A 14513-nucleotide genomic window follows, 5' to 3' on the forward strand; every position below is an offset into this window, starting at 1 on the left:
GCATGATGCCGGAGCTGTTTCCTCAGCTAGGAGCAAGAACCTCTTGCTCTCATGTGCAACCCAGTCGCCCTTTCCCATAAGCCATTTATCTATCCGCCTGTCTCCCGTAAGTTTGGTTTAATGGCCGTATTCAGCGTGGCAATGCGCTGCCGTTTACTCCATTTGCCCTCATCGACTGGCTGTTTTAGTTCACACCATCAACCATCCTAAGCATCTCCCACCAGGAAGGGGAACGCACAAGAAGCATTTCCCTCAAAATAAGTCGCTTTGCCAAGGCCTCTCTGCTGGAGGAGGGGAACCAAGTGCCCTTTCCCACAGAATTTTCCAGCAAGAGGCAAGACAAAAGGCTCCATCGAAGCCTTGGTTGCTGGTCACTCTGTGGAGGGGAGAGGGTGTGTTTGGCCCCGTGGACCATTTTTGTGAGGGAAAAGAGAATGGGCGGGGGGGGGGGGGGTCTCCATGAGGAAGCCCATCTGGGTCAAGTTGGGAACAAGAGAAATAACAGCAAGCACACAGCATGCAAACCAAACATTTTTTGGCTTTTCTACCAGTGTTATACTGGTAAAGGGTGGAAAAATTAACCGTTGCACTGAACATCAGGTCCTTCATTCATTCCCCTACAAATATATCCACGACCAGGATTAGGCCCAATTTGTTCACAAACGCATTGTTTGATACATAAGGCCCTCATTCTTCCCGCACCCCAAAACCAGTTTTTCTAAGAATTACGAACCCAGGAGTCTACTTCTGTGCTTCTGCATGAGTCACTGTTTGGGATGCAACTCCTCACTGGAAGCCTGAGGTGGTTACCAATGCAGAGATGCAACAGCCAGCCTCCTTTAGAGTGTTGGTGATTTTGGTTTCCAGTCTACACTGGGAATGATCCCATCACACCAAATTATGAGACTTTGTAGAGTTGCCCATTCCCAGGAAGCAAGACCTGAGTTGTCAATAATGCAGAGACACAACAAGCAACCTCCTCCCTGGAGATTCTCATTCTTAGCAGCACATTACCGGTTCTCCTGCAGTAGACACTTTGGGAATTAGTGGGGTATTCTTTTGGCTTCTCCCCACAATCACATAACTTTAAGCATCAGGTCTGTATTTGTTCATGAATACGTGGTCTGAAACCGCAGCTCCTAAACATGAAGAAGGGCCCAGTTCTCAGAGATGGAGCCCCCTTCCCCAAAACACAACAGTAACATGAATGATCAGCCAAATTAACACAGAACAGGAAATACCAAGCCAATTCCTCTTGGGGTAAGGAGTCCGGTATTATTGAGAAGAGCTCTGTATGATCTGAAAGCTTGCAAACTCATACACCAACATTAGTCGGCCTTGCTTGAAGAAGAGCCAAAACCACATCATCTCTATCACTGAGTCTTACCTGAGCTTCTAAGTTCCTATTCTCTGCCACTGACAAAAGCAACCAATGTCTTAAGATGCCAAATGGATCAACTACATGCACACACCAGGGCTGTCTGAATCCCTCTCTCAGCAATGTCCAGCCCAGCTCAGCCCCAGAATGGCCCAAAAACTTGTGTGCCGCCTCTCGAGAATGTCTCCACCTCTTCTAAGGCCTCTGCCGGCCCGCTTCAAGAACAGCCACCCAATCCAACCTAACCCAAGCTGGCATTTGGGGGGTGGGTGGGTCAAATTGTGGTATTTTGGGCAGAAAGTCTCCAAAAGGCAAACTGCAAAAATTATAACTGAACAAAAGGACGTGGAGTTATGCCTCACAGATCCATGCACAGTGCACCATTCCACTGGAGGAGCAATAAATAAAATTTTAAAAACCAGCACATTTCCCAACCACTGTCGCCACCTCCCCACTACCGTCCAAAAATAAAATCCATGCTTGTCTTAGGACACATTGCTTCTTCTTTTTTTAAGTCCAATGGCAAATGAGCTCACACAAGATTCGGCCACCAAACATCTTAAAATTTAAGTCTAGACCAAACACCACATATACGGGGAGACAAATGCACATGGAGACATGAAATATAAATATACGCACACACATATAAAAGCTTATGTTTCTCTGAAACTGTACAGACCTTTCTCTGCCGAACTGCAAAAGTGGGGTAGGGGGGTGGGGAGAGAGAGACAGGATCTCCAACATTTTTTTTTAAGCTGCAGATTCCACACCAGGAGAAAATACCACATTCCAATTCTAACAGCTAATTTCCAAACTATTCCTCAGCAAACGTGGCATTTGCAAAAGCTGTTTTAAGAAAGCGAGCACAATACCCCATTAAAAGAAAAGGCATGTAGAAAAAAAAGAACCAACAAATTCAGTTACAACCGACCCTCCACTCCTTAAATATTCCAAAAGGGGGGAAAAGGAAAGAAAACTGTACAACTCCGAGTCACTTGGGAGAGAGGGGGTTTCCTTTTTTATGCAATATTTTCATAGCCAACTTTCGCGTAAGTTAACTTCAGATCTAAAAAAAATATAAACAAACAGCCATTTCCTTCCCCCCCCCTCTCCCCTTAAATAAAAGTGCAATCGACACGCAATTCACAGTGCAAGAAGCAAAAACAACAGTGCAACATCCCAGACTCTCACACACAAAAGCAAAGCAAGATTACAACAACGCCAACCCCCCTCCCCAAAAAGCATAAAACCCCAGAACAAAGCAAAACACCCCTTTTCAGGTGCCCCCGGTTCCCCCCTGGGCTGCCTCTCCAACACTCTCAAGACAGTTTTTTTTATTATTATTATTAAAATTTGCAGACAAAAGGGGAAACAAAAATGGCAGCCTCGCTTATTTTTAAAACAGAAACGGGGACGCCATATTCTGCAGATCTGCAAAAAAGGGAGAAATCGGAAGCTTCGCCTGGACTCCGAGAGGGGAAGAAGAGAGGAGGAAAAAAAAATTTCAGGCAGCCGCAAAACTAGAAAGTCGGAGGGGGGAAAAAACGGGAGGAAAAAAAAAATATTAAGCTCCTTTTTGCCCTCGCCTTTATTTGCATTAAATCATTGTTGGCCGGAGGTCTTTTTGCACCAAAAGGGGTGTTTTGTTTTATTTATTTTTTTTAACGTATTATTCTTAATAATCTTTCCCTCTTTTGAATAGCCCGGCTTTTATTTATTTAAAAAAAAAAAGACACTTCCTATACCAATACACATGCTCCGCTTGCAAATTGCAACCCAAGCCAGAGATCCGTCTGCAAAGGAAGAAAATGGGCACCCCCGTTTCGCTTCCTCTTCCTCGCCTCCTCCTCCTCCTCCTCCTCCATCTCCACCCGCCCAACCTTTAGTTACGTCGGGGGGGCGGCGGAATGAGGAGGAGGAGGAGACGACCGGGGAAAGAGGGGGGGGGGACACACACCGGGAAGACAGTGCCCCCCCGCACGATCTCCGGTGCAGACCTGCTGCAAATGCGCGCAACGAATTTGCAAACGCAACCTCTCCCCCCACCCAATTCTTTCCCCCCCCTTTGCAATCTTAGCCTGAAACTGACATGCATTTTGCAGAAAGCCAAGGAAGGATAGGAAAAAAGCATGCAGCGTTGCTACTGAGCTGCAACATTTGCAATCTATTCCCTTCTCTCCCCCCTCCCCAAGCCTCCACAAGTTTAACCCCAGCACCCTCCAACCTCGCCAATCCTTGCTTGGAGCTGGCCTGGGAGAGCGCGTCCGCCTCTCTGCCCTTTCCCCCATAATAACAGAACACAGTAATCGGAAGAATACACACCTTCGATTGCAGAGGTTTTGGCAAACGTGGGGCGCTTTTAATGCAAATAGACATGAGGCGAGAGTATAGATATCTAGAGATAAAGACGGGTAATAATAGAGCCACTCAAGTCTTATCAGGATGGGGGGGGCAAAAAGGAGTGGGGTTTTTTTCCAACACTCCCCCCCCCTAAAAAAAAAAAAAGAACACTCCCTACCAGGGCGATCTTGGGAAGTTCAGTCTCTATTGCTTGGGTTTTTTTTTCCTCCCCCCCCCGCTCCCCGCCGAGTGCTTATAAAGCTCAGTTCAAATCTTCCGGGTCGGCCAGGAGTTCACTTCTGGTTTTTGCAACAACCCAAGCCAGCCAGCCGGAGGGTTGCTTTCTATGAGGTCCGAGCGAGCAGCAGAAGGGCTTTTTCTCTTGCGACCGATTCTTTCTTCCGCCTCCAAAAATAAAGCAAGTTTTCTTTTAAAAAAGCATTTTTTAAAAAAACAGAAAACCTCCCTATTCTTTTTGATCGTGTTCTTTTTTTCCTCCTTTTTCCTGCAATCTTTTTTTTTCTTTCTTCCTTGGTAGTTGTGTGCGAAAAGATTCTTGCGAGAGAGTTTCCAGCCCAGGCGAGGGAAATGGGGGAGGGAGTTTTGGAAAAGAAAACATTGGGGTGGGGTGCAGAGGGGGGTTTGGTGGGTGGCGGACGGGGGGTGTCTTGTGGGTTTGGCTGGCTACAGAATGTGCCCAGACATTGCTTGCTAGGCACAGAACAAGAGATGGGCTGGCTTACGAGCCTGTTTCATCCACCCACTGATTTTTATTTTATTTAAAAAGCAGATTCCTTATAATCTCCCCCCCCCCAAACACAACCCACAGCCCCAAAGTTGCCCTAGGCAACTTTGAATTTCCAATATAAATTCTTAGGCACCTCCCTCGCAGGGGGAAAATAAAATAAAGGGTGTGCTGGTTATTTCAGGAAGGCCAGTGGCCCTGGAATCCCTCTTTATCTGGGAGCAAGCACCACTGCAAAATCAGAAGCACGGAACTGTAGAGTTGAAAGGAGTCCCCAGGGGTTATCTATTCCAACCCGCTGCAAATGCAGGAATCGCAGCTTTGAGTTGCCTTTGTTTTTTGTTTCTAAAGTGACTTAGAAGTATAATAATAATAATATGCAAAGGCTACTGCTTGTCTAGCCAGGCTGCTATTCTGGATTTGCTGCCCCCCCCCCACCTGCGGTAGATGGGAGGTAAATCCTGAACTCAGGACCAAGTCATGTGATGGGTGTCATCTGCAGCTCCACAGGGTGTCTGGCTCCGCTGTTCCCTAAAGAGCACTTTGCTCTGTAAGTGTGCCTCCCCCAGATGAATGTTGTTGTCTAGATTTACGTACCTCCTTTGATTCACAAGATCTCAGGTTGCTTCACAGGATTAAAAATACAAAGTAAAAAAAACAGTAAATAGTTAAAGCAAAAGCAACAAAACAGTAACCCCGTCCCACAAACACATTTTTTAAAAATGTAGAATATTTAACTGGCCTTACCAAAAAAAACAACCAAAAAAACAGAAATACAAAATATAAATTAACATATAACACTTAAGAACAATTTAAAACAACCCCAGCCTTCCCAAATAATTCCATTTTTTCTGCCAGATGTTTTTGCTGTCAGCTGAGACTTAAGAATAAAATTGTTAATTTTGGAAATAATACGTCCCCTCTTGCCTCCCCATGCTACGCCCCTGTTGGGAAGACCATTCCATAGAGAGGGAGCCACCACTAACAAGGCCCTTTTGTTAAAACTCCAGCTCCTATCAGCCCCAGCCAGCATGGTCAATGGACAAGGATGATAGGCGATTTAGTCGAAGACCTGGGGGACACCAAATTGGGATTATACACAATCTCCACCAGCTGTATTTCACCTCTTCCTGCTTTGTATGGGTCATTTCAAAATGGCTTTTGTGAGTGGGATCCTCTCACCTCTCTGGGTCCAGATGTGGAATTGGGTGGGCTGGGGGACACCCGATGAGGACTGGCCCATTTAATTATTAGATGGTGGTGCAGTGGTTAGAGTGTCAGACTAGGACCTGGGAGACGAGGGTTCGAATCCCTACTCAGCAATGAAGTTCACCGGGTGACCCTGGGACAATCACTGCCTGTCAGCCTAACCTACTGCACAGGGTTGTTGAGTACCTTGAGCTCCTTACAGGAAAGACAAGACGAGGCAAGGCAAGCAAGCAAATAATAAGAGAGCTCAAAGAATGCCACCACCTTGAACTGGCACCCAATTCATGCTCTGCCTTCTCAGCAACCCTGCATTATCATCCCCATGTAGTCGACGAGAGATCAATCTATTGCACAAGAGTAGTCATCCCGGTGCCCTGCAGATGTCATTGGGCTCCAGCTCTCATCAGCCCCAGAGTTGACTAACCCTGGTTCTTACCTTAAGGCTTCCCTAATCAGTTTGGAGCTGGGCCAAGTTTTGAACCCAGGACTTCAGTTCTTAGCTGCTGCTACCTTACCGAGGAAGATTGCTGCTTCATTTGCCCCACACGCAGATGTGGAAGAGAGCACATCCCAGAAACCTCTCTGGGGCAAACGCAGCCTTTTTGCCCTCCTGGTTGAAACAGAGACACTCAGCACATGCTTCTGCTCTGCCAGATGTGCTGCCCGTAATTATGCATCAGCACACACTATTTGTGCTGATAAATTGCCATATGACTACAGTAATGCACCATAAATTAATCCCAGGACAGGGAGTGAGAGAGGGTGACAAGACAAGCTTTACAAGCTCATCCCAGAGACCTCTGCCAAAAGAACGCGAAGGGAACAGGTTGGGAATGGGTGGTATCTCTCCGTCCATCTCTCACCTAGGCTCAGAGTCAGACCAGTTGCAGGCGACAGCAGCCTCGCTGGATAGATCATTGGCTTCGTACCAATCAGCTCATTCTCCATAATGAAGAAACCCATGTTCAGGTTTGGAAACAATGTCTATCTCACTGTAGTCTCCATCTTCTTACAGCTTCAGCTCACCCTAGCAGCAACCTCAGATGATAAAGCAACAATAGGGCTGCTGCTAAAATGGACCCCCATGAGAAACAAGAGGGAACGATCAACACACACAAACAGCCCAATGAGCACTGGGCGTTCTCAGTACCCAGAGAGCGCTAGCTGTCAGCTGGAAAAGGAAAACAATTGGAAGGCAGGACGGAACGGTATCCGGGAAATGGGCATGGCCAGCTGGCTGGCTGGTTCCCTGGAGTATTATTGTCAGGAGGTGAAAATATACTGCAGCAATTCATCATGCCTTGGGGCACATCCACATCACATATTTATAGCAGCACCATGACATTTTAACCAGTCATGGCTTCCCCCAAAGAATTCTAGGAGCTGTAGTTTTGTTAAGGGTGCTGAGAGTTGCTGGGAGAAACCTCATTTTCCTTCCTCAGAGAGGTTTAACTAGGGTTGCCATATTTCAATAAGTAAAAACCAGGACACCCCCAAAATTGTGTCCGGGTGGGAATTCTAGCTCTGTGAGGTGAATAAGGGTTTCCCCACAACTCTCAATAAATCCCCTTGACTGTTAAAGTGGTATAAGAGTGTTTCAAATGAATGATGCAGATGTGGCCAGTTTTCTCTTCCCTTTGTCCTTCATTTGGTTTTGGAAAAGCTTTGTCCCAACATTTTGCTGAAAGTTTTTTCCTACTTAGCTGGGTGCTTTGTTCCTCATCCCCCCTCTGCAATAGTCTGGCTTGTGCCTAGTCAAAAGTCAGGAGGATAGCTGTTCTTTGGATATTGGATAGACTCTCTCTGTATGTGATCGTCCCATAACCCGGTAGCAGCCGTTCAAAAGCAGCTGGGCAAGTTCTAGCTCAGTATTGGAAAAGAGCTACTAATTTAATAATGGATGCTTGGTTGGAATGAGCCTTCATGGAAAACTGGCAAAGCAATTTAAAGTTTTCTTTTCAGTTTTTTTACCCACAAAGGTCAAGGATGGTTTTGAGAAAACACGGCCTGTGTTTGTTCAATACACTAGAAAGGACAATGCAACCATAAAACCACCAGCAGCTCATGGTAGCCCCTCAAACCATCTATTCAGATGAGAAAAACAATCTTCTGCAACCATTTAACACCTCAACATGTAGACTATATTACTATTGACTCTATATGCATGAAATCTGAACGCATGGAGGGAGGGGGGCGGGCCTTAGGGAAGCGATCTTACATGCATTTGTTCACTTTGCAACGATTATGAAAAAAACAAAAACTATTTTAATATTTATAAAAAAGAATGACACCTCGGCAATCTGCATTCTACAAAGCAGCAGACAGTGCATTGCAAGGGGATTTCTCATTCCTGCACATGAAAATAGGCACCTGCGCACGAGAGACAGGGTGAACGTAAGACCACCAGAAGAGCTTGCTGGATCAGGCCAGGGGCCCATCTAGTCCAGCCTCCTGTTCTCACAGTGGCTGACCGGATGTGTCCTGTGGGAGTGAGTTCCATAGTTTAACAATGTACCTTCTTTAGAGATGTAAATGTTTAGGGAGGCAGCTGAACCTTGATGTATGGGACCAGCTCTCACGGAGAGCATTCTAACAAGGGATGGACAAAAAGGCCCAAACGAGGACCATGATCTACCAGGGACAAGGGCCCCCAAAATAGGGACAGTGTGTAGGGTTGTGAAAGGTGTGGAATAATAATAGGCAAACAAGTCAGCTGTATTCTGCACACATGCTGCGTACCTTAAAACCACAAGAGGGAGCCAAAGCATAAGAAAATAAATCTGCTGGGGAATATTTGTAAGTAGATTTGTAAGATCACATCTTTGTTTTGTGTGGGTTGGTGTGCCTCTCTCTCTCTGTGTGTTCCCTATGTGCACATCTTTCTGAAGGTTTGGGAGGAAAATTCAGCTGGTTTGAAGCCCCTCCCAACACTGCAAGGGTGGCACTGATGATGGGGGAGCTCTGTATTTCCCCTTGCCTAAAGGGGCCAGAGGGGCCTGGCTGATGTCACTAGGCAGGGAATTCTAAAGTGTAATGCAGGCTTCCTCAACCTCGGCCCTCCAGATGTTTTTGGCCTACAACTCCCATGATCCCTAGCTAGCAGGACCAGTGGTTGGGAATGATGGGAATTGTAGTCTCAAAACATCTGGAGGGCCGAATTTGAGGAAGCCTGGTGTAATGCCTGAGTCCTGAGGGCCAGCTAGAGAAGTCTGGAGGGCCGCATTCAGCCTGTGTGCCCAAGTTTCTCCACGTCTGTCCAAGAGGGTGTCCCCCCCCCCACAACCCCATTTTGGTTTCAAGAGAGACTTGACAAGCAACAATTGTCCCACCATCTCATCAAAATACAACTCAGCTGCAGGGTAAATTTATTTATTTATTTATTTGGAGAGGGGTTTTTGTGCTAAATCTGCTCTTTAGCCCCACCCCCAAAAGTTCCCATACAATAAATTAAAAACAAGGCGGTCCCTGCCCACAGGCTCACAGTCTAAAGGAAATGACAGAAAAGGAAAGAAGGAAGGAAGGAGAACAGAGGAAAAGCAAAGCAAGTGTGGGCACCAATTCTTAAAGTTGATTTCTTAGTATGGCCAGCTGTTATGGAAAGAGTTTGAGGACAACAGGAGCCCAGTGGAGATGATCTTCATGGCTTTCTGTGAGGTACTGTGGCCCTGCAGCTAAAAAGCGATCTCCGTTACTATAGAAAAAGCTGCCTCTATTCCTATCAATGAAATGTACCTGCTTGGAAAGCTGCAGTCTCCAGGAACTCTGCAGAACACAAGAAGAGTCTGCTGGATCGGACCAATGACCCAACAGATCCAGCAGCCAGCGGCACCGATACCCCAATGGGAAGCCCGGAAGCAGGACCCAAATGCAAGAGCCCTCTCCCCTCCTGTGGTTTGCAGAAACTAGTATTCAGAAGCATGGCTGCTTCAGGCTGTATAGGCAGAGCTGAGCCATCATGGCTAGTAGCCATCAACAGCCTTTTCCTCCTGCAGGAATTTGTCCAATCCTTTTAAAGCCATCCAAGGAGGTGGCCATCCTTGCATCTTGTGGGAGGGAGATCCATGGTTTAACAGCGCACTGTGTGGAAAATTACTTTCTTTTCTCTGCCCTGAATCATCTGCTACCATTCAGTTTATAAGAACATAAGACTGCAGATCAGACTGATGGCCCATTTACCTCAGCTTCCTCTTCTTACGGGACGCAGGTGGCGCTATGGGTTAAAGCCTCAGCGCCTAGGACTTGCCGATCGAAAGGTCGGCGGTTCGAATCCCTGCGGCGGGGTGCGCTCCCGCTGCTCGGTCCCAGCGCCTGCCAACCTAGCAGTTCGAAAGCACCTCCGGGTGCAAGTAGATAAATAGGGACCGCTTACCAGCGGGAAGGTAAACAGCGTTTCCGTGTGCGGCTCTGGCTCGCCAGAGCAGCGATGTCACGCTGGCCACGTGACCCGGAAGTGTCTCCGGACAGCGCTGGCCCCTGGCCTCTTAAGTGAGATGGGCGCACAACCCCAGAGTCTGTCAAGACTGGCCCGTACGGGCAGGGGTACCTTTACCTTTTACCTCTTCTTACAATGGCAGACCAAATACCACCCCCAAGCAGGACTAAGCACAAGAGCAACTCTCCCCTCCACAGTATTAACGGACCCTCCAAGTGTCCCTGTTTTTTCCTGGCTTTACAGAAGTCACCTGGTTTCTAATTGGATCTCGGAATGTTCTGCTTTTCCTTCAGGCGTCTCTATTTTTAACAGAGAAATGCTGGAGAGTATGGAATTGAGGCAAGGAGATAAGTAACTATACAACCTTTAGTAGACATCCAAAGATAGCCCTGTAGAGGGAGGGTTTTTTAATGTTTAATGTTTTTATGTATGTTGGAAGCCGCCCAGAGTGGCTGGGGCAACCCAGTCCGGTAGGCGGGGTACAAATAATAAAATTAGTATTAGTATTAGTATGGAATAGGATGTCCCTGTTTTCATTGCAGAAATGTATGTACTAATGTATGTACTAATGTACATACTAATAGTACATACTAATGTATGTACTACAGTATGTACTGCTATGTAGTATGTACTGCTATGTAGTATGTACTAATGTGCTCCCCAGAAAAAGGTAAAAATTGGGGCACATTAACCAGGATCTGCTGAAGCATTGCTTCTGCCTCCTTCCCTGACTGTTTCCTCCAGAGGTGCAGCTGAAGAGATTGGGAATGAAAAAGAAAGAGGTGGTGTGTGTGTGTGTGTGTGAATGCTCCTGCCTTCAACCAGCTTCCAAAAAGGAGCAAATTCTGTGTGTTTCTGATAGGAGGGCCCCAGCCCTGCCAAAATAAACAGGAGGGGAGAGCTTGGCCGCCGTCCAAGAGTAGCAAGGGGCCCTCCGAGCTGCCGAGCCTCGGATGTCGTGCGGGCAGAGCGTGAGAGGAGTCCTCTGGGCAAAGCTTTGAAAACCGGCCCAGGAATGCGCCTGCCACAGGGCTCCCACAGCACAGCTGCGCGGCGTGTTTAGATAGCATCCTTCTTCGCACCACTGGAATGTCGGGGCAGGGAGCTGGCAGGGTGGGTCGCTGCCCTCTGCGAGGGGAGCACAGAGCCCCCCCCACCAAAAGCACAGAAAGCGAGAGGTGGCCTTCTTTTGAAAGCTGGATGCAAACTTTTGAGTTACACTGGATTCTGCAGGCAGAGGTATAAAACATAGGGAGTTGCCTTATCCTGATCTGGCCCTGGAGTGTTCAACCTGACAGATTTAGGCTAGAAATCTTTTCTAGTCTCCGATACTATTTTAACTGGAGCTGCCATAAATTCCACCTAGGTCCTTCTGCACTTCACTGTTTCCTGGTTTTTCCCCAACAACTCTTTAGAGACATAGGTTCTCAGGTTCACCTTGGTGCAGCAGATCCTGACTTTTAAACGTGAGTTGCTTTCTGTATCACCTTTGGTCACAGAATCTTAGTTGGAAGGGGTTCCCAAGGGTCATCCAGTCCAACCCCCTGCAATGCAAAAATCACAGCTAAAGAATCCCTGACACGTAGCCACCCAAACTTTAAAAACCTCCAACAAAGGAGAGTCCACCACCTTCTCAGGCAGTCCATTCCACTGTCAAACTGCTTTTACTGTCAGATAGTTCTTCCTATTGTTTTGGGGTTATTTTATAATATTGTTTTATAAAATCCTTAAATACAGTGGTGCCCTGCAAGACGAACGCCTTGCAAGACGGAAAACCCGCTAGACGAAAAGGTTTTCCGTTTTGGAGGCGCTTCGCAAAACGAATTTCCCTATGGGCTTGCTTCGCAAGACGAAAATGTCTTGCGAGTTCCTGCGGGTTTCCCCCCCTCCCCCCACCTTTTCCTAAGCCGCTAAGCCGCTTATCAGCTGATCCGCTGATAAGCCGCTTAACAGCTGATCGCTAAAAGCCGCTAAACCGCTAAGCTGTCAATGGGCTTGCTTCACAAGACGAAAAAACCGCTATACGAAGAGCCTCACGGAACGGATTAATTTCGTCTTGCGAGGCACCACTGTAGTAGATTTTTAAAAAGCCAGTCCCACCCATACAGGCCCAAGAGCTCTCTCTCTCTCTCCCCCTGAGATATTGTTTCCAAGAGAAATCCCTCTGTTCATTCTACAAATTGATGTCAACAATCAAATCGATAATCAATCACTGTTCATCTGAGCATGGTCAGCAGGCGCAAAGAGTTGTTTGGAAAAAAAGTTACAGCCAGTCAATGGAAGGAGGAGAGTTACAGTATGTTACAGTGTCAATTCTGTCATCCAGGGCTTTCAAACATTTCACATACGCCATAACTTCCTGCAATCCTCACAACGACCCTGAAAGGTAGGTCACTATTATTCCCATACTGTACATGTAGCGTGGGGGAATTGAAGCTTAGAGGAAGTGACATGTGTTGCCAGCAGAGGCAAATTTCAAAGGAGGGGGTTATTCATACACATCTCAGCCTACACAATGCTAAAAAAAGAGAAACCTAACCAAACAACAACAACCCCAAAACTCGTCCAGCTGCATTTGAAGCAGTGAGGGTGTGAGGCGACGGAACAGGACTTCTGGAGCAAACTGAGTGAGAGAAAAAGTTTAAGCGTGCCTCCAAAGTCAGCTTGTTGCTTGGAAGCCAAGTCTGGTTTGGGGGATCAAGGTGGAGAACGGCCTCGGGGTGTCTCTCCCCAGCTTCAGTCCCCCTGGTAGATGATTTTGATGGAGGTGTCTGCCTCTGCTTCCTGCTTGACGCTGCAGCTCAGCGTTGAGAAGAGACAGTGGTTCACTTCTTCCAGCCAGTCCAAGATGCGCTGCTCGGTCTCGGGGTCAAGATGAGGAGGCCTCTCCCGAGAAGAGAGACTGTTCGGCTCTTCTTCTGCCTCTGACGCCCGATCTCTCTGAGGCTCTTGCGGGACACGTGCCGTGTGGGGCGGCCCTGTTCCTCTGCGCCCGAGGCCTTCCCCAAGCAGGAGCAGCTGCCCTCCCCACACATAGGGTGCAGAGTGCCGCCCACTGGGCAACGGAGGCAAGAGGAGGCTCTGAGAGAGCGCGCCATGTCCGGGGACTCTTCTCGCGTGGTGGGAAGGAGCAGAACCATTCCGTGCTCCTGGACTCAGCCTGGTGGGCCTGCTGCTGTGGCTTTTCCTTTGCTCTGCCCAGGCCTGGAAGGGCAGCGGTGGCTGTCGAGAAGGCCCTGGTGCCAGCAGCCCGCGGGCAAGGGGGGCACGCAGGCCCCGGCGCGACCCAGAGGCCAAAGACCTCCCTGCGATGGAGGCCGAGAGACGAGGGTCTCCTCCTCCTCGTGGCTTTGCCATCCACCTCCTGGCGCCGCTTCTTTCACCTCCTCTTTTGTTAGAGCTTTCGAAAGGGAGAGAACGAACTCCACAAAAAGGCTCGCCCTGTCGTTCAGCTAAGGCTTCTTTTTCTCTCCAGATCACCCCAAGTGGGAAGATGTATCCCCTGGAAGTCCCAAGCTCCAATAAACCGAGGAGGTGGACTTTCCCCGGCAATGCACACACTCCGCAGGACCTTGTCGAGTTACAGGACTCCTGTGTGGTCTACGGCTGAAAAACGACACTGGCAACTGACAAGGCTGAGTCTTTCATTATGCAGAGATCGGCTGCATGGTTTTCTCGGTAACAAAAGTCCCCGTTCGCTCCAGGGAGGAGGAGGAAAATGCCTCGTTGCCAGCAGATCACACTTGAGTATTCCAGCAACGTGTACAGGATGGTCACCCTCCAAATTTGGCTGCCTGATTTGCAGCCGTACATCAAGTAGAAAAAACAAACAACAAACCAAGCTAGCGCAAGGAAAATTGCTGGATTAGGTGGGGCAATCAGATTCTTATTTTAATGATGTGGAAGTCTGCCCTGGTCAGACTTCACCTGGAGTCCTGTGTCCAGTTCTGGGCACCACAGTTTAAGGATATTGACAAGCTAAATGTGTGCAGCTGTGGGTTGACCAAGGTCATAAAGGTGTCTAGAAACCAAGCCTTATGAGGAATGCTTGAGGGAGTTGGGTATGTTTAGCCCGGAAAATACTGAGAGGTGATGTGAAAACCATCTTCAAATATCTGAAGGGCTGCCCCATGGTAGCTTGTTTCCTGCTGCTTCAGAGGGGATGGCCCAAACCAATGAGTTGAAATGACAAGAGATTCCCACAGAACCTTAGGGAGAACTTTTTGCCAGTAAAAAGTGCTCTAAGGTGGAACGGATGACTTTGGCAGGTGGTGGACTCTTCTTCATTGAAGGTTCCTAAGCTGAGGGTGGATGGCCATTTGTCAGGGATTCTTTAGCTACGATTCCTGCATGGCAGGGAGTAGGACTTGATGCCCATTGGGGTCCCTTGCACCCCTAGTTGTTGATTC

At 47.9% G+C, this 14513-nt stretch overlaps 1 protein-coding gene across 6 annotated transcripts in view; it reads right to left on the minus strand.

Annotated features, from left to right (window-relative positions):
* The window catches only part of ZNF362 (zinc finger protein 362), a 210759-nt gene that overhangs the window by 24061 nt on the left and 172185 nt on the right, over nucleotides 1-14513 (minus strand). The window contains exon 1 of one of the 6 annotated variants that reach the window (XM_079987069.1): nucleotides 3897-3956. The exons of 1 other annotated variant lie outside the window; for it this stretch is intronic. Coding sequence is in view for 2 of the 5 variants with exons in the window: in XM_079987064.1 (XP_079843190.1) it covers nucleotides 3603-3754 (152 nt within the window). In the remaining 3 variants the exon portion in view is untranslated. Of the gene's footprint in view, nucleotides 1-2057; nucleotides 2703-3123; nucleotides 3293-3602; nucleotides 3874-3896; nucleotides 3957-14513 lie in introns of those variants that run through there. 4 more of the 6 variants (XM_079987064.1, XM_079987068.1, XM_079987067.1 and 1 more) reach the window with 4 other exon arrangements.

This window comes from Podarcis cretensis (assembly GCF_951804945.1).
Source record: "Podarcis cretensis genome assembly, chromosome: 8".
Taxonomy (NCBI): Eukaryota; Metazoa; Chordata; class Lepidosauria; order Squamata; family Lacertidae; genus Podarcis; species Podarcis cretensis.